The following is a 19,593-nucleotide window of genomic DNA, read 5'->3' as shown; positions in this document are numbered from 1 at the left end:
TCGCAAGATTTACACACTAGTCCAGAAGCACTTCTGTTTCATTTTTATTTATTTTTAAATCTAAAGTTTATAAATAAATGTTAAACGAATATATCTTCAAGATTTGATTTGGTTATCAACTTTCTGTTGGTCAGGTTTTGTGTAGCGTTAAAAGAACTGAAACAAGAAGTTCTTCTGGACCACTTTTGAATCAGCTTTGCTTTCGAACTGGTTTATAATAATGAAAACAATCCTGTCAGTAAGCTATTTTGGTAACACTTTACAATAAGGTGCTATTAGTTAACATCAGTTAGTTAACAACATATTGTTCATTGTTAATTCATGTTAGCTGATGAATTAACTAATTGTTAACAAATAGCACCTTATTGTGAAATGTTACCACTATGTTTTTAAAAAATCCAAGTAAATGAGAATTGTTGTGAAAATGCAAAACATTTAATTGGTCATAAAAATGGGCTTTGTTTCTTTAAATATGACCCAAACATTTCAGGACAGTGTTTATAAAACTCCCTGAAAAAAATTAAGAAAGTTTCAGGAAAACGCTACAACTTTTCCTAACTTCTATTAATCTGTAATGCTTCACTTTATTAAAGGGATAGTTCAGCCAAAAATAAAAAGGTCATCATAATTTTTTTGATATTTCAAACCTGTATGACTTTCGTTCTTCCACAGAAAACAAAAGTTTTTTGAAAATGTTGTTAACTGAATGGGGTATTCACTTATATTGAATGGAACAAAACCAATTCAATGTGGTTCAGTGTTGTTCGGTTACCAACTTTCTTCAAAATATCTTCTTATGTGTTCCGCATAAAGGTTTTGAATTTAAATATTTGGGTGAACTATCACTTTAAGTGGATTAAACAGGATATTCAGAAATATATAAAAAATACAATGATTACAAATACAAATACAATATTTTGTTCAGTGGTCCTAGAAGAGAGCTTTAATGGAGATGGATAGCATTTCTTATTTCTGTCAGAATGATTTGCTAATACCGGAGTGCAAATTACCTGTTACAGGTGTGCTTTTTATTTCTTTTTAACTTCTATCAGATCCATGCAATTTTATGGATCAATCTCTATCATTTAGAGCTCCCTGACAATAAAAAATAAAAAACTAGCTCATTCTACAGTTCCAATTCTTCCTCCTCTTCTTTTCCTTCCTCTTCTTTTCCTGGCTCCTCCTCTTCCTCCTCCTCCTCCTGTTCGTTGCCTCCTTCTGGTTTACTGTGCATGGGGTTCTTTCCACTTGTTGATGTTTGTGGCCGGACTTGTATGTTTGACTGGTTTTGTGTGTTCGGTTGTGGACGTTGTGGGGTCATCTCGTTGCTCTCCTCACTAGAATCCTGATTGGCCGATTGAATTGAAGAATGTGGATTGCGGTGACATGGTGGGCGGGGCCCAGAACATGATGAGGTAACTGATTGATTGAAGAAGGAGGCAGCCATGCACTCAGCGGTGGAACGGTCACAGACACACTGCAGACGGTTGCACACGCTTGTACCCACACCTGTTTTGTGTGGTTCACATCAAAACAGCTTACATCAGTTACATTAGTTTATGAATGCTGTATGTTTGCAAGTAAATGTTTTGGGTATGTGCGTAAATAGGATGTGTCTTACATCGTGGCTTTCCTTTTTGACAGCTGATCTGAGCGTTGAGTTTTCCGTTTCTCCTGCAGCCCAGAACACTCAGCTGTTCCAAACAACACTGATGCAGAAAACAGCACCTGAGACAAAGCGTCAAAAACAGTCAACCATGCAAGTTTGTGTTCTGTGTTCAGAATCATGTGTGCATATTTCAGTGCTCAAATCTGATTGTATGAGAGGCGTTCAGAGAGAACGTTTGACAAAATGATAACAACATTCCAACAAACTTGAAGATTTTCTCAGAAGACATCGCGGCAGGTAATAATATACACTTTTTCTTGCTCTGTCGCTCTCACACATCATGCTGTTATGACTGTACATCAACATGCTGTGAAAGCCCACAGCAGTCTGTCACTGTGACACAAAATCATCAACCATGTTTCTGAGAAGTTATCTTGTGTCCTGAAGAACTAGTATACCCTGTTACATTGCTTAGTAGCAGTGCAGAAATTTTATGACATTACCAAGGATCATAGTCAGGGATGGTTCACAAAAACTAAATTCATCATCAGTTATTAATACTCTTATTGTCAAAATCTATACGAATTTCATTAAAGGAGGCATAGGTGAACAAAGGTATCAGTATTTTGTTTATTTGTGAATGATGACAGAACTATCCCTTTAACTCATGGCTTTATTGGTGAAGATGTGTGTATTCTGACCGGTCCAGCTGGTCTACTGGTTTTCCTCTCCCCTGCTGTCCGCAGTAACAGCCGTAGTGTTGATATTCGTGAGGACATCGTCCTGTCAGACAGTTGAGCATTTCTCCCAAAGCAGACATATCCTTTAGCACCTGTCCAACTGTATCATACTGGAAAAAAGACATGCCACATTCTACACACACACACACACACATTAGTTACTACCATTACAGTATGGATCTTCCAGTAATTTAATGGTTTTTAATAAATATCTCCCAATGCGCTTAACATATTACTAATCTCATTGGCAGGACGAGAGCTGTGAGGGAGCCGGGAGGAGCTCCGGATGCATAAGAGAGGAGCGACAACAGGGAAGGGTAAGAGAGGACTAGACCTGGACTTTATGTTGTGTTTTAATGTGTTTTTCCCTCACGGTCGACTGCCGTATTATATTGTTACTTGAGCATGCACAGTTATAAGCCAGTATGTAAAACTGTGAAAACATATTGAAGAGGCTATTCAACCAAGTGAACATAACTACAAATCAAGTTTTCTTATTCTGGGTTCACAACAAACGCAAACATTTGCGTTCCACGGTCTTTATAACAACAAGTGGGTGAGGGACCTGAAAAACATCACGCAATGAGCGAGTTTCTTGCGTCCGTACCTGTCAAACAGTAGGTGTCAAGGATCTCTTCACTCGAGTTTTTGCATTGACTTCTCGTCTTTGCATTGATTTTGTATTTTACATTGTTTAAAAGAAGTATAGCACACTTGAATAAACTTATTTTGTAAGGGATAACCTAATGAAAACCTTTCAGCAAATGTCTGTTTTTTTTTACAAATGTGAATTCTCTTTGTGTATTATCTTACCTTCACTTTCTTTCTGCTCTTGTAGATCTGAAAGTCCTGCAGCCTCCAGCAGAGACCAGGCAGAGAACGGCAGCGCCCGCCTCTGAACCCGGGCAGAACCTGTGAAACAGACCCATGTCATACTCAATTTTTATAAATCAAGACGTGTAGCAGTGTTCGTTGAATTTGGGGATTGCTGTAAAGATTCTCTTACCTCTCTTCTCTGATTCCTGTGAGCTGTCAGACGGCTCTTTCTCTTCCTCTTTCTCCTGCTCCTCTTCCTCAGCTGACTCTTCCTGAGCTGTGGGAGTCACCAGAGCGGTAGGTTTCTGATGTTGAGGAATATTTTCAGGACCACGAGTCGCTGTGGTTGTCGGCGTCCAAATGCTGATGGGCTTGTGGATCGCTGTTGATGTTGTTTTGTGGTTCATTGTTGGTTTTAAAGTTGTGTGTCCAGTTGGTTTTGGGGATACGTTCTGTAAGGAAGGCTTAGGGAATGGACCTGGATTGATCAAAGTGGAAACACTTGGCTTTGCAACTTTGGCTGTGAAACCTGGTGTCATGATGGTTTGCATTGAAGAGCTAGCAGTGGTTCGGTTATTTAAAGTGAAAATGTTATTCTGCCCCACAACAATGGTTTTATCACGGTCTTCATCACTCTGTTGATCTTCATCACTTTCTTGGTTTTCTTTAGATGTTGATCCTTGTGAGTTTGAGTTGGCTGGTGTGAAGTGTGATGCTGAAGATGTTGGTTTTGTTGTGCTGTCCATGTCTTCTTCACTATCTTTCTCTGTTTTTTCAAATGACATCTCTTCCTCCTCACCGTCTTGCTCTGCTGAATTCTCATTGGTTGCTTTGGATGTGGTTATTCTGTGATTCGAGTATTGATTGGTTATGGTTTGAGTGGGTGTGGTCATCCGAAGGGTATAAGGGCTTTGGCTGGTTTGTGTTTTCTGTTCTGTTTCTTGTTCTCCTTCCGTGTCCTCTACTGACTCATCATCCTTTTCCTCAGTGCTTTCTCTGAGAAGAGTTGTTGTGTGTCTACCTGTAATATGTGCAGATATGTGTGTAAGAGGTTTTACAGTGTGTGTTGTGTGTACTGGTGTGTACGCAGGGAGTTTTAAATCGTTGTCTTCAGCTTCTTCATCGCTTTCCTCCTCTTCTTCACTTGAGCGGTGATCAGGGTGTGAGGAAGGGTGTGTTTGAGGGGTTGGTGATATTGTGTGTGATGTAGAATGAATACTGTTTGTGTTTGATAAGTGTTGTGTAGGGTTTAAAAGTGTGTTTGCATGTGGTGAAAATGTGACCGTGTCTGTTGTCAGCACAGCAGTCACTAAAACACAAACAGAGCCGTTATCCAATAAAATATAAAAATATAATATAAAAATGATTTAATATATAGTTCCGGAAAAAATGAAGAGCCCATTTCAAAATTATTTTCTTTTTTTTATTTACTATTAGGCATACTGTATGTGTCAAGTTAATTATATTTTTTGTTTAATTCTGTAAGCTACAAACAATATTTCCCCCAAATTTTCATTTTTTTCTATTTGAATTTGCAGAAAATGAAAACTAGAATTAAAAGGTCAAAGTAACAGAAATGATGCTCTGTGTTTTCTCATTACTGCAAAGAAAACAGGTTCATATTCACTTTTAAGCAATAAAACCGTAATATGTATTTAGGAAATGTAAAAAAATATATATATATATGTGAATTTTATGTCTACTTATGCGGTCAGTCTACTACTGAAGTTTGATTATGTTAAAATTGAACAGACACTGGACTGAAATGGACACAATACATCTAAAAATGCTGAAAGAATTTTGGAATGGTTCTTTAATTTTCTTCCGCCGCTGTCTATATTTTAAACGAAAAGCATGAAAAATGTTTGTTGTGAAATCAAACACCACCGCTCTCACCATTCAAGTCCTCATCTTCATATTCCACCTTGTCCTCATCACTTCCTCTTTCTGAGTTTCTGTCTAGCTCCTTTTTTGATTCATTCTCCTCTGGACCTGAGGTGAAGATGAATGAAGTTTTAAGCTAGTAAGAAGGAAAATGATCCTCTGGCCTATACAAAAGAAAGATAGAGAAAATGTTTTCACCAGTCTGATACATCCCAGGGTTCTCTGTGCTGTGGATATTGCTGGTTTGAGAGCTGTTGACCAACATCAGCTCAGTGGTGGAGTTGCTCATAGTCTCATTTAGTGTGTCATTGACTCCTAAAAGAAACCAAAAAGAAAGATAAGAAACATGTTATTATATATAATATATAGAATATAACAATTTTGTATATATATGTATACTGTGCCTTTTCTGTTACATTACCATATATGTCGAGGTCTGATGGATAAAGCTCCACCCTGTCTGATACACATAACACATTGACAATTGATAAGCAAGTACTGAGATTCTCTATCATTTTGGGCGAAGAGAAACATCATATAAAACAGTTATAAGCATGCAAGTGAGGGAAGGGGTACCTTGGTGACAGTCCGAAAATGTCTGTGGATGTGATTGATAGGTTTATAGTCTCACCTGTTACATTTGCAATCTCGCTGGTGTACGTGTCATTATCAAGAAGATCTGTCGCAGAGAGTTAGGAGAACATTAAAACAGATAGAAGAATTCACACACACACACACACACACACACACACACACACACACACACAATGATTTAATGCTGTGTTACCTGTCTGTAATGTGACTGGTTGGTTATTTCCATCCTGTTTTGTGATAGGATAGTTAGAGCTGATGCAGTTTATAACTGACTGATCACAATGGCAGAATCCTTCATCGCAGAAATCCAGCATGTCTGTAACATCGGTCACATAATCTTTCAGATCCTACAATCGCACACTAATAAAACATTCAAATGTGATTTTTATGTTCACTTAGTGATATGAGTATTATTCATCATTTTATTATGGAATAAATTGTAAAGTTTATCTTTAAGCCTGAATAAAATCAGCAAACAATGCAATATAGCTTTCCACACAATAGAGGCTTCTCTTTAAAGGTCCAATGTGTCATTTTTTGGAGGATTAATGCAATATAATATGCATAACTATGTCTACAGACCTTACATAATGAGCGTTATGTTTTTATTAAAATTAGCTATTTCTATCTACATACACCGCGGGTCCCCTTTGCATGGAATTCAACATGTTGTTTCTACAGTAGCCCTAAAAAGACAAACTGCTCTAAAGTGTGTTCTGTAAATACGTGATCTCCTTCGACGAAGAAGCGAAAACGTGAAGACATCTTAGTGCTTTGTCAGCCACCGTAGTGCTTCGAAAGGGAGGGGTGGAGTGAGCCGTTGGCAATTCGCAACCTCACCGCTAGATGCCCCTAAATTTCATACGCTAGACCTTTAAGGCACAACAGCTAAAAATAAATAGACAGCAAAGATGGTCATGTAGCGAGCCTTCAGGAAAAAATTATATTTTATAAAACGTTTAATCGGACCCCTTATTATGGCACTATAATGTCTGTACAAAGCTCCATGTCTGAAATAACATTTAAAAGGTAACAGTATGCCAAGAAATTGTTTAAACATCTGCCAGAAAGTCTGTGTACCACAGCTGGAGTTGTAGCCGCAGGTGTAGTTGGTGTGTGTTGGGATCCTTCGACTGCAGTTTCTCTCCTTTAGATCCTGATAACATCTCCAGTGGGTAAGACAACAACTAGAGACGCACACACACAGACAGATTAATGTCCCCATCTCACTATCTATAAATTGTTCTCGCACAGAATGTGTGAGATGTTGGTGTGTGCATTTATATTCATGTATTCATATATTAACTGCTTGTTTTCATTTGTTAATCTCCGTTTCCCCAATTGCACACAGAGCCAGATAACGCAGAGTAAGCGGGGTCAGAACACACACTGAGTGTGCCTGTGGACTCCACTGTGAAGTTAATGCATCTATTAAAATTCTTTCCACCCCCTCTGAGTCTAATTTCATCTCCTGTCCTCCTCCTCCGCTCGGTAGGTTCTCTCACCTGTCGAGTGTGTCGGCTGGCTGTATGTGTGTGCGTCCTGTGTCCCATGTGTTTGCATTACTGCAGTAATGCCCGTGGTTTTGGATTTCTGCGGGACAAAGTCCAGTCTCACAATTCAGATTAACAGCAAACTCCAGCACTGACAGCAGGTCATCAAATACGGCATACAGCCAGGAGAACTTCACACCCAGACAACCTGTTTTTCACACAAATATGCGCATTGTCTACATGATTTACAGTATGCACCTGTATGTACATTTGTGTTGTATGATTAAACAGTTATTTGACTGTTTATGAAAAGGTATTACAAAGGTACTGTATTTCATGTTCAGTAGGTTCAATACTAACAAAAGCAAATTTATGACACACATGATTTATATGACACTCACCAATCAGAAGCTGATCAGAACCAAGGTCACTAGTTTCTGGGCAGAAAACAGGAGTGCTTTGAACTGCACAAATAAATTACAAACGTTATTTGTCGTAAATTCGTGTGATAGAAATATTATAACACCACCACATAAAACCTCAAAGCAAAATTAAAAATGGAGATGCATTTTGAATTAGATTTGGCACCATATCATGATTCCTTCTCTATGATTTTTACATTGAAAACATTTTGTACTTAGTTATTTCCCAAAACTCCATAGTTATAGTTTAACTCTATAGTTACCATTTTGTAACAACTTGCAGAGTATTATGACAGTAACAATTATACTAGTATTATACTGTAGAAACGATGGTAATTTAGCTGTTAACTAAAGTTAGAGTATTTGAAGAATTTTGGTAACTGAACAATAGCTGTACCCATTGACTTCTATTGTATGGACACAAAACCAATGCACGTCAACGGATACCACTGATGTTCGGTTACCAACATTCTTTAAATGTCTTCTTTTAAATTCTGCAGAAGAAAGAAAGCCATAAAGAAATATGCCAATGTTTACAGTTTTTGTAATAATGTAAATCTAAAAATAAGAGTTTGTTTCCATTTAAAAATACTATGCAAATTGTTTAGTAACAAAATCTTAAAGTACATTTGAAGAGTTTCTTTTCAAAATGAGATGTATCCATTTTTATTATGTTATGTTTGAATTGTTTTATTGTGTTAGTTTGAATCTGTATTTTTTGAGTTATTATGGCCTAAATAAAAACAAACCAATTGCAGTTTGATTGATATTAATGGGAATGGACAATGAAAATCATGATTATTGATTTTCTTTTAAACGGAGCTGTCTCATTTTGGAAATACAGGTATACTCTTCAAATGTACGTAAGGTTTTGTTACTAAACAATTATATTTAGTATTATATGTTATATATAATGAAATATATAATATTATTAGAATAACAATGGTATTACATTTTAGAAATAATGGCATTTTTCTTGAAACTAAAGTTGCAGTATTTGCAAATATTAAACATCTTGGGAATTATATTAATGGCAATTAAGCAAAAAGCTCATTTTAAAATTTTCATCTGGTACAAAACTTTATATAAAGGAAATGTATTTCATTCACAACAACTTTAAATGAATTCCTTTCCACTGTCACACACTGTTGCAGCTGCACAGCCAAAATCTCAGTTAGCAAATAAATGATTCATATAAATAAAATATTAACATTTTTGTATTTTATGCAATGAAGTTTTTTATTTTGCTTTCATAGTAAGTACAAGGGGATGGCTATTGGTTAATTAATTTTGAGAGTTACTTGCAAAACATTTTTGTTTTCATAAATCAGATGATTTTCAAATTAAACGTATAAAGGTTATTTGTGGTATATATATATTTCTATGAATGTTGCCCCGATCACAAGAAACCTTTTAAACATGTAGTACATGTACTTTTAAAGGTGTTAAGAGCTGATACGCCTTCTGTTTTAAATGTCATCTTCAAGATTTATGAGCCCACTCTCGAATGCAGAAAAATATCCAGAAAAGAATGTAGGCAGATGCCCAATCAAACAGTTCACTGGAAGAGAACAAAAATGCTCCCACCATTACTTTATTACAATAGACAACATTTTGACCCAAAAGGTCTTTGTTAGGCAAACAACAAGTTCACAGAAAAGAGACATTCTCACCCAAACCAGTGCTCCTAACAAAATATTTGTCTTACCTTTCTGTAGGGTAAACAGAAGAATAATCAGTACTTTCATCTTTATTCCTCTACATATGAACCGATCACACCATCAGATTGGGGGATTCAATCCAGCGGAAGGTGTACTGAAGGTTTTAAAGATCAGACATGCACATCCAAACTCTTCACTTCAGAACCTGAGCTCTGCATGTGGGAGACTTATAATGCAGGTGTGTGTCAGAGAACAGAACAGAATCCCAAAATGAACAAAGGCCCATTAAGACTCTGTGAAAGGTCAAAGGGCAAAAGACAGAGCAGTTGTCATAGTAACTGAACTTCAGGAAGTACATAGTCTTCTATAACTACCTTTTATCCAGGGCAGAGGTCCTGAACCGATCTGGTAATTTGCCTTCACAAACAACTGGCCGTTGTGTGTGTTTGTGTGGACAGGAACTCAGGTGAAGATCAAACAGGAAGTGGGGGTTGTAAAGGATTCTTTGTGTTTTGAATTGAGTGGGTGAAGACATAAAAAAATCAGACAAGGGCATTTATGTTTGGTTTTATTGATATGCAATAAAAAGCAAGGACAGTCTGGAAGCTACAGATTCTTCCAGCGCTTACACATAATATATTTTTTTATGCATTTTATGCATTTGATCTCACACATTCACACACACACCACACAAACACATAAACACTCACGCACACATTAAGTTTGGATGGTTCAGATGTCTGTTGCCCGTTCTCTTCTCACATCTTCACACACATTCTTGTCAGACACTTCTGCTTCAGATCTGTGTGTGTTTGAGAAAGAGAGAGACTTTATTAGATAAGGTTTAAAAAATGACCATGAAATCAATATTGATGTGGTAAATTTTATACTTTTATGCTGTTGTTTTCCATAAAATATCTTTCGAAAAACCCAGTATATGTTGGTTAGGTAGGTTTTGAAGCATAGTAGCTGGTTTCTGTTGGTTTAAGACGGTCATCTGCTGGTTTAAGCTGATCATATGCTGGTCCTTAGCTGGTCATGTGTTGGTTTAAGATGGTCCTAGCTTAAACCAGCACAAACCAGCTACCATGCTTCAAAAATCTACCTAACCAGAATATACTGGGTTTTTTAACAAGGATACAATATATAAATTTAAATAATATATATTATCCTTATTTCCCTGTTATGTATGAGAATTCACTTGTTTTTAACACACAGATAGAGGCTGACAATTTTGATGTGTTTCTGCAATGACAATAAAGTTCTTCTATTATATTCTTCTATTCGACTATTGTGCACAAATCATCAGCAGAGAAAAACGCTTAATCAAAATGTAATAACTTTCTTGGACTTGGACCTAAAAATCAACCAATTAACCTAAATTCAGGCCCGGTTTCATTCTGGGTTAAACTTTTCAGAATAGTCCATAAACTGAACTCAGACTAAACAGGTAGAAACGTATCAAGCTTGCTTCGTTCCTCACACGTCTTATTTTAGTCTGTACTCTGCCTATTTATATATTTATCTCATTCTATCGAAACGTATGTCGTGTTACATGTACATGTGCACTTCCCCATCATTATGGCAGACCTTAAACATCATTCGTCCTGTAGGAAGAGTGTGTTTCACACACACGCAGGCAAATTTACATTCACTTTAATGAAATAGCAACACACACAGACACACTTTTTAATGAGGTTGCCTATGTGTGAAAGAGAATGATAAAATGAATCTTAGTCATGTACTCATCAAGGTATATTGTCAATGTTTCTTTGCCCTATCTCTCTCAAATGCACACACATTTAGTCAAAGACTGCTTTAAATAATCAAAACTCTAAACATAACGCTATTGATAATGATGACAACTCTCTAAAGCGATAACATTAACTTGAAACTTGGTGCAGGATTTGGAGATGCTGTGTGTTGTTTTATTGCTGCGCACGTATTTAATGTTGTATTTTTGTTGCAGTGTGCCGTGTTTATGTGCCAGTTGTGGATGTGAGCGTGTGTAACGTACTTTTAGAAAAAGTGACTCTCCTCACACGACTGCAGACTTCTGCTGTGTGTTTCTCATACCAGCGATGGCTGTCCACACAGTACCTATAAATTATATGAAAGCATGTTCATTATGGACTACTCATAGTAGATCTCAGGCACATTACTGTAGCCTACCTCTGAGATGACGTGGCTCTATGGCTGTATCCGCTGCACACACACTGAGAGTAAAACTTGCACAGCTCAAACACACAAGGCTGAAGCTTCACTGAGCTGATGGTTACTCTGCCCCAGCTCAGCTTCTCCTCGTGGGTCTCTGTCAGGACCTCTTTCTGACCTTCTTTATCAATGGACTCTTTTCTCCATGGGCATCCTGTCAAAGGCAATAATGGCATCAGGCAAAAAAGAATAAAACAGTAACATCTTCAATTAAGAAATTAAAATGACATCATTTTCTAAGGAAAATTAATGCAACGAAACTTAAAAATCATATTCAAATATTACTACAATTAGTCTGGAATCGACGATTTATCTTGAAATTATATCAATTCTCTTGGTCATACCATGTTTTTGGGATGCAAATGGTTAGATTACCTACACTTCTCAGTAGCTATTTTTATGAAGTAAAGTGGTTTCAGTTAAAATTGTAACACGCTACAATGTTACATTTAACTGAGTCGGCTCGCGATTTAGGGGGTCCGCTAGTTCAATTGCTTTGGTCCGGACCAAACACAATGTTGATTTATTCTGTTTGGTGTATTTTGCTTTCACACTGCCCTTTTTGCAAGTGAACCAAAATTTGTAAAACAAAGTCACCCGTGTGCCAAGGTCATCCATTCATTGGACAGAAATTCTCAGGGGGGAAGCAAGAAGGGCAAAGATTTGGAGTTCCAGGTCAAACTAGCGGTGTGCACTACTAGTCGAATGATCTGCTATAATTATTCGAAAATTAAAAATGCTATTCAAATAGATATGGTTCATAAGATAAGAAAACTGTATCTTTGAATCTTTTCCTAATCTTTGTTTGGTCAGATCACAAGCTAATTTAAATATTTAAAGTTTACGCACAAGCTAAACTGGTGAGCCAAAGAATTCATTAACATTACTTAATAAATTAGCTATCAAACAAATACCTGTCATGATTCCGCTATCATGTCATGCTTATTCTTGGTCTTGCAGCGGAGTCATGGCATAGCCTTAGGTTTTGTGTGAGAAAGACATGGCGTTGTTTTGATTTTGCACTTGGATTCTCCTACCACGTTCCTGACAACACCAACGTAATATTAAATGATAACATTATTGTATTTATTATCATTAAGTGCAGTTGTTCTTTGTAAATTCATGTTCGTTCATTAAAAGTACATAATAAAACGCTAAAAGTTAGTGCCTGTAATGACATTTCTGATTGAAGTTTACTCACACAGTCAGCATGGAGGAATGAAGCCTGTTACATTATAAATGAATATAAACGAGATCCGGTTATTGTTACCGAAAGACAGCAGCGCTTTTCCTCCACTGTCTGCATTATTGTTACCAACTAAGGAACAGACTTTCACCAGAGTAAATACTCTGTATGTTTGTTTTTCTTATCAAGAACATGTAAAACAAAATCAACAAGACTGTATACACTCACCTCAAGGATTATTAGGAACACCTGTTAAATTTATCATTAATGCAAATATCTAATCAACCAATCATATGGCAGTTGCTTCAATGCATTTAGGGGTGTGGTCCTGGTCAAGACAATCTCCTGAAGTCCAAACTGAATGTCAGAAGGGGAAAGAAAGTTGATTTAAGCAATTTTGAGAGTTGCATGGTTGTTGGTGCCAGACGGGCCGGTCTGAGTATTTCACAATCTGCTCAGTTACTGGGATTTTCATGCACAACCATTTCTAGGGTTTACAAAGAATGGTGTGAAAATGGAAGAACATCCAGTATGCGGCAGTCCTGTGGGCTGTGAATGTGATGCTAGAGGTCAGAGGAGAATGGGCCGACTGATTCAAGCTGATAGAAGAGCAACTTTGACTGAAATATCCACTCATTACAACCGAGGTAAGCAGCAAAGCATATGGTAATGCACAACAAGCACAACTTTGAGGCGGATGGGCTACAACAGCAGAAGACCTCACCGGGTACCACTCATCCACTACAAATAGGAAAAAGAGGCTGTAATTTGCACAAGCTCACCAAAATTGGACAGTTGAAGACTGGAAAAATGTTGCCTGGTCTGATGAGTCTCGATTTCTGTTGAGACATTCAGATGGTAGAGTCAGAATTTGACGTAAACAGAATGAGAACATGGATCCATCATGCCTTGATACCACTGTGCAGGCTGGTGGTGGTGGTGGTGTAATGGTGTGGGGGATGTTGTCTTGGCACACTTTAGGCCCCTTATTGCCAATTGGGCATCGTTTAAATGCCACGGCATACCTGAGCATGGTTTCTGACCATGTCCATCCCTTTATGACCACCATGTACCCATCCTCTGATGGCTACTTCCAGCAGGATAATGCACCATGTCACAAATCTTGAATAATTTCAAATAGGTTTCTTGAACATGACAATGAGTTCACTGTACTAAAATGGCCCCCACCGTCACCAGATCTCAACCCAATAGAGCATCTTTGTGATGTAGTGGAACGGGAGCCTTGTGCCCTCGATGTGCATCCCACAAATCTCCATCAACTGCAAGATGCTATCCTATCAATATGGGCCAATATTTCTAAAGAATGCTTTCAGCACCTTGTTGAATCAATGCCACGTCGAATTAAGGCAGTTCTGAAGGCGAAAGGGGGTCAAACACAGTATTAGTATGGTGTTCCTAATACTCCTTTAGGTGAGTGTATATACATTGTTTAGTGCGTTTTTGTATATGTTCTGTTTGTATGCGTTAACCCTACTTGGGTGTAAATGCTGTTTTTATGTGTTGTTCAATTTTTCTTTTTTTCAATGTCGCTTATCTTTTCAACTTAAAAAACACATATAACGGATATAATATAAGTGTGTTAGGAATATTTAATTATAAGTATGAGCTTGATATGAAATTGTGACTAAATAAAAACGTCAAAAAATTCATTTTTATTAATATAATTTAAATAAAATAATATTCGTTTTTATGAGCTCAAATACTGTAAAATGCCCAACCCTGGGTCAAACCAGTGAACTGTGCAGCCATTAGAAAACTGTGTTCTCCCGTTTGTCGCATCTGTCGGGCTCTACATCATTGAGGTTTATTTTTTAAGGTTTTATTTCAGAAAAGCAACCGTTGCATTTCATTTTAATTAAATTAAAAGAATGAAACTACAATGATTAGGCTTTGTCTTAAGAGAAATAAAATTTGATTTTATATTGTTTTTTAACTGAACCTGATGACGTGAGCAGTTGACAAAAGCCTCAGGAGGAGAGCAATATTTTGCAATGGGTAGCAAACGCAACACTTTCCCATAATGCAACTCTGAGTATGGGAGCCTGTTAACTTCAAAAAGGTGTAGTTCTGGCATTTGGGGTCGGATCGACGTCGGGCCATGTTCACACTTTAAACGAACCGCACAGCTGGGTCTCGGTACGGTTGTTTGGTCCGCACCCGAGTGCGATTGCTGTATTCACACCTGCCCAAAAGATCCCCAGCAAAGAGGGAAACAAACTTTGGTTCGATTCAATCGAACTAAACAAGACAGGTGTGAACACCCCCTTGTGACTCGTATGCCGAATTGTTTGGTACGGGCAAGTGACTCATTTGCCGAATTGTTTGGTTAATTTGTATAGATAGCGCATGGAGTTTGACTAGAAGTTGAACTCGTCTCAAACAACCTGTTATTTGTCATCAAGGATTCGAAATGATGTTCAGCACATCAAATTAAGGTAAACATGTTTTCCGAAAGAGTTTCACCCTGTTGAAAAAGTGTCTTAAACCAGCAAAGTTTGGTGGTCTTAGCTACCCTTGTCACACTGACTTTTTGGCTGGTTTTAGGCCGACAAACACTTGTTTTCAAATACACATTTTACTATGGCGGTTATGGTTTTGGAAATTTTGGACACAAACGGCACACGATAGTTTAACACAGAGCCCCACATTTCATTAGCTTTTGGTTCCCTCTGGTGGTCTTTATTTTCACGTATTAACAAATACATCCACTAAAGGGGTCGTTGAGGACTCTCCTATCATTCTTTCTCTATTTATTTCTTAGTTAGGTTACCTGAATGACATGAGAGCTGTTGACACGAACTTACCCAAACAGCAGGTAAGCTGCTTGATGATGTGTAAGATTCATAGCATGCTCAAATACAATAAGGCCCTGTTTGTTGACTCAGCGAGGCAGGATTAAGTGTGTATATGGATTTTTTATGTGCTTATAACCCTACCTGACCCAGCCAATCAAAACAATCTCTAGGGAAAATAAAGGCCGGTTACTTTGGCTGCCATCAGTGACTCCATTCAAATCGAATCATTGTCATGGCAACAATTAAATTAACCTGCCAGGTTTCAGGCGTGCCTCCATTACTGCTTTGTCTGAACAATAGGTCAAACATCTAGATTCCATCATGTGTTTTGTGCCTTGCCTGGCTTTTCTGTGTAAGACACTTGCGGGTTGCTTGTCGGTGTTGTCCTTTGACTTGGCAGCGGAACGGTATGTGATGCGGTCGTCATGGGAACGATGGGGGGTGTTGTTACTGTGGTAACAACAGGGTGTAGGATTTGCACAAGAGTTGTTTTTGGGTGTGTTGCTTTGGTGTCCGCTTTGGTCTGGGTCACGACAGCGGTTGCCAGGTTTGTTGTGAGATCACTAGGAAGTATGGTTGTCATCAAAGCAGATGTTGGCATAGAAACATTTGGAGTGGTTGGCACAATAGCAGCAGTTGCCGTGGTTGATGGAGCTACACTGGGTGCAGTAGAAGGTGATGATGTCATAGTAACCCTAGTCTGTGGCACGGTTGTCTTTGATTCTGTATTGCTGGTTGTAACTGTGGAAAGTGTAGAAAATATTTTTTTTGAGTATTTGTCACTATAAGCACACTTAGAAATGTATTAATGTCTTCGCATTACATAATAAAATATACTGTAAAATAAAGTCCTTTTTTATCTTGTAAGATACAGTACAATTTAAACTACATAGTTACAAAGATGCTATAAATTGTATACATATTCAACTATTATTAGCAACACTGTCTGCTTCAGCACACCTAAATTATACACATACCCTTACTGGGGGTTGAATGAGAATCTGTAGTGGGTTTATGCCATAGTACCAGTTCACTGTTGTTTGGAAGGTCATGCCACACTAGTGTTGGAGTGTAAGGGTCGGTTAGTCAGTAGTATACATTAAGTAAGGGATAATGCACAAGCAGCCTGCTGTTATCGCTAAATAAGCCCCTTCAGTGTGATACAAGACCCACTGCTTTGCAGAGGCTTATTTCTGCTGGCTGCTTGTACACTATCCTGCTTATAACACGGCTACTTGCCTCACGAGAAAAAAACTGGACATGAAATGTGAATTTGAGATATGTTATTAGCAAACCGAATGCAGACCTTCCAAGAGGAAAAGTTGTTTATTTTGTTTTTTAACGTAAGAAACGAAGTTAAAATGTCACGAACATGCAATTTGGTTTAACTATGTGTAAATATAATGTCATATATGTTATTAAAATACATGTTCATATTTAATTAGTTAAAAAAACTGCACCAGGGTTTCCATGTGTTATTACTGTAATTTGGAGCATTTGTTATCAGGGAATAACGACCCTGCTAATTTCGCGACTGGCCAATCAGAATTAAGCATTCCAACGAGCCGTGTAATAAACAACAATAAACACATCCAGTGGTCAATTTGAGAAGATCATAGACATTAATGGCACACACAGTAATATGACGTCTAAATTTACTTACCAAAAGGCACCAGTGGAAATGTGATATTAACTAGAGGTACCAGGAATAATGAAATTAGACCAGCTTTTTTTCTACCATGATATAAGATATATAAGAAGTATGTAAAACTAAGATGTATGTGTACCTCTGGAGCTATCTTCTGTGATGGTTTGGTTAAACAGAGGTGTGACTGAGCCCAAGTCCCACAGCTGAGAGAGATCGGTGTCTAAAACACAAATTTCTAAACTTCTTAAAATCGACTATGCATTTATCAGATTTCTACAGTGCATTTAATGCAGACATTAATCAATATGTTGCCATACACAAAAATGATGCATTTTATTTTTTAATAAACTCACCTGTCTCTCCAGCCATGACACAGATGTAGATGCAGTCAGAGCTGTTCTTCTGACTGACTAAAATAACACACACATACACAATAACTATGATATACCTACTGTATATATGTTGTAATAAGTGCTCATAGTAGTAGGGTTTTGTATGGTGCTGCTTTACCAGAGAGGATGGAGTTAGATTTAAACAACTCCTGCAGGTAACTAGTAGAATTTCCCATCACATCGAAGAGAACAGCTGTGAAATCTGAAACACACACAAGTGCTTAATTTTTGTATAAATCAAGTTATATTCTTGTCTTTTACTGGAAGGAGGTTTTGTTTACCTGTGAGGTCATTGGTCCTGTTTGTCAAACAGTAACAGTATTTCGAGGAAAACAAACTGCTCTCAATGTCCTGAAAGTTTGAAACTTTGCATGCCACACACACACACACACACACACACACACACACACACACACACACACACACACACACACACACACACACACACACACACACACACAAACAAAGACATGCTAAATAAATATCCATACTATATTTAAGTTAATGAGTTACAGTACTATATGCAAAGTTAGCTGAATGAATGAGGGTAGTTACTGTTGTAGACCAGTAGTGTGAGTTTGTGGAGAGAGAGGGAACTGTGTGATGTCACACTCAGTAAGGAGAAAAGATTCTGTGAGCCTGGAAAAACACACGCACATTTAGATATTTGTGGTTTTCTGTGTTTGTATCTTTAATTTTATCAATGGCAATTGTGGCCTTATGCTCTTAAAACACTTTTCACTGGTTTATTCAATTCATTCAAAAAGTGTCTGGCACTGTCAATGTAAAGTAAATTATATTTTATTAACCCCTGTGTGGCATTCGGGTCAGTGGGGCTGTTAAGTAATATTTACTAAAAATGAGTAATTACTTGTCACATCAGATATTTACATTTATTCAAGAGAAATGTGCTTTTTTTTACTCACATTATATTTTTGTATTTATTACATTTTGTACAAAAAAGATGGGGTAAATGAGGTACAGTAAATGAAAAATATGAACACTTATGCTGTCTCTGTTGCTTACATTTGGGATGAAGTAAATTCTTAAATTCTACAGTTGTTTTAAAGCTGTGGATCCACCAGCAAACAAGGGTTTGAAAATTTTATGATGCATAATCTGGTGCTTTTTTATCATAATTTAGATCTGGTGTTAGAGTTTATCTAAATCTATATATAATTATTTAGACATTAAAAAAGAATTATAGAGGAACTCTTATTATCTTGATAAAAAAAGTCATAAAAATAAGTGTATGCACTTTGTGTGTGTACTTTATATACAGCGTATTATCACCTGGTTGTGAAGCATTGATGAGCGTGTTGACTAGTGCAGTAAGATCTATGGAAGTAGGGTCGATGTGTTCAGCTGGAATTTCTAGGTAAAGATAAGAGAAACGTTTCAGCCTGTGTGTGTTCTTCTGACGTGACCATCTGAACATCGTTGCACTCTGATTGGTGTTTGTCCTATATGCAAAAGATTTTGATTGGTTACCTGTGGAAGTCAGCAGCTCACGTTTTTCTGTGTGTATCAGCTTGTTTTGTCTGGAAACTGGAAAATAGATATCATTCACTGATATGACTAGCATGTATATGTATATATATATATATATATGTATATATAAATACAACAGTTTTTCATTTATTCTCATTGATGATAATTTTTTTCTGTATTCATGGTTTATAGACATATGAAGTTTGAATTGAAGATTGTTTGATAACCATGGACCTGATATTTTTGGTTACTAACCTTGTACATAAATAAAGATCAGAGTGACTATGACAACACAAAATCTGATACTGATCCAGTGTTTGAGTTTAGCCATCTCTGCAAAACAAAAACGTTTATAAAATCGTTGCAAGTACCACAGTCTTCTGAAAGCAACAACACCATGCAGTACAAAATAGGCTCAGTATACAATCTCAGTCTTCGCATTTGACTATAATTAAAATATTGTGCATTTAATTAATACATGTAATAATAAAATAACATGAAAGCGTGGACACATACTTCTCAAGTCATGTTTTCTAAGTGTTATGAGATTTTAACACTTCGAATTAATTTCCACAAAAGTGGCTCGGTCAGAATAAACTCTGTCCTGCTCCAGCTCTGTACACACAT

At 37.2% G+C, this 19,593-nt stretch overlaps 2 protein-coding genes across 2 annotated transcripts; both read right to left on the bottom strand.

The window, feature by feature from the left end:
* Window positions 1–417: 417 nt before the first annotated feature.
* Window positions 418–9,306, bottom strand: oc90 (otoconin 90; the record flags this gene model as incomplete). The annotated part of the gene is made up of 14 exons (XM_079453661.1): window positions 418–1,509; window positions 1,622–1,728; window positions 2,311–2,482; window positions 3,163–3,261; window positions 3,356–4,474; window positions 5,062–5,157; window positions 5,248–5,364; window positions 5,471–5,509; window positions 5,681–5,728; window positions 5,837–5,959; window positions 6,724–6,830; window positions 7,149–7,344; window positions 7,538–7,600; window positions 9,267–9,306. 14 exons carry the CDS (start codon window positions 9,304–9,306, stop codon window positions 1,127–1,129), a joined length of 2,709 nt encoding a protein of 902 aa, XP_079309787.1. The 3' UTR covers window positions 418–1,126.
* A 464-nt stretch (window positions 9,307–9,770) lies between these two features.
* On the bottom strand, window positions 9,771–17,834 carry hhla1 (HHLA1 neighbor of OC90). The gene is made up of 10 exons (XM_079451459.1): window positions 17,757–17,834; window positions 17,594–17,677; window positions 17,437–17,493; window positions 17,223–17,303; window positions 17,099–17,128; window positions 16,413–16,493; window positions 15,775–16,176; window positions 11,392–11,587; window positions 11,237–11,319; window positions 9,771–10,021 (listed from the first exon to the last, which is right to left on the bottom strand). The coding sequence occupies exons 2-10, from the start codon at window positions 17,649–17,651 to the stop codon at window positions 9,978–9,980; spliced, it is 1,032 nt and encodes a 343-aa protein (XP_079307585.1). The 5' UTR covers window positions 17,652–17,677; window positions 17,757–17,834; the 3' UTR covers window positions 9,771–9,977.
* Window positions 17,835–19,593: the final 1,759 nt, after the last annotated feature.

Source organism: Barbatula barbatula (genome assembly GCF_947034865.1).
Source record: "Barbatula barbatula genome assembly, chromosome: 3".
NCBI classification, from domain to species: domain Eukaryota; kingdom Metazoa; phylum Chordata; class Actinopteri; order Cypriniformes; family Nemacheilidae; genus Barbatula; species Barbatula barbatula.
The sequence above is the reverse complement of the archived record's forward strand: the minus strand, read 5'-3'. Positions and strand labels throughout refer to the sequence as shown.

Coding starts and splice junctions, on each gene's coding strand:
- hhla1 (XM_079451459.1), bottom strand. CDS start 17,651: ATGGGAAATTCTACTAGTTACCTGCAGGAGTTGTTTAAATCTAACTCC. Junction 17,494..17,593: donor ATCTAACTCCATCCTCTCTG/GTAAAGCAGCAC, acceptor GTGTTATTTTAG/TCAGTCAGAAGAACAGCTCT. Junction 16,177..16,412: donor TCATTCAACCCCCAGTAAGG/GTATGTGTATAA, acceptor CACTTTCCACAG/TTACAACCAGCAATACAGAA.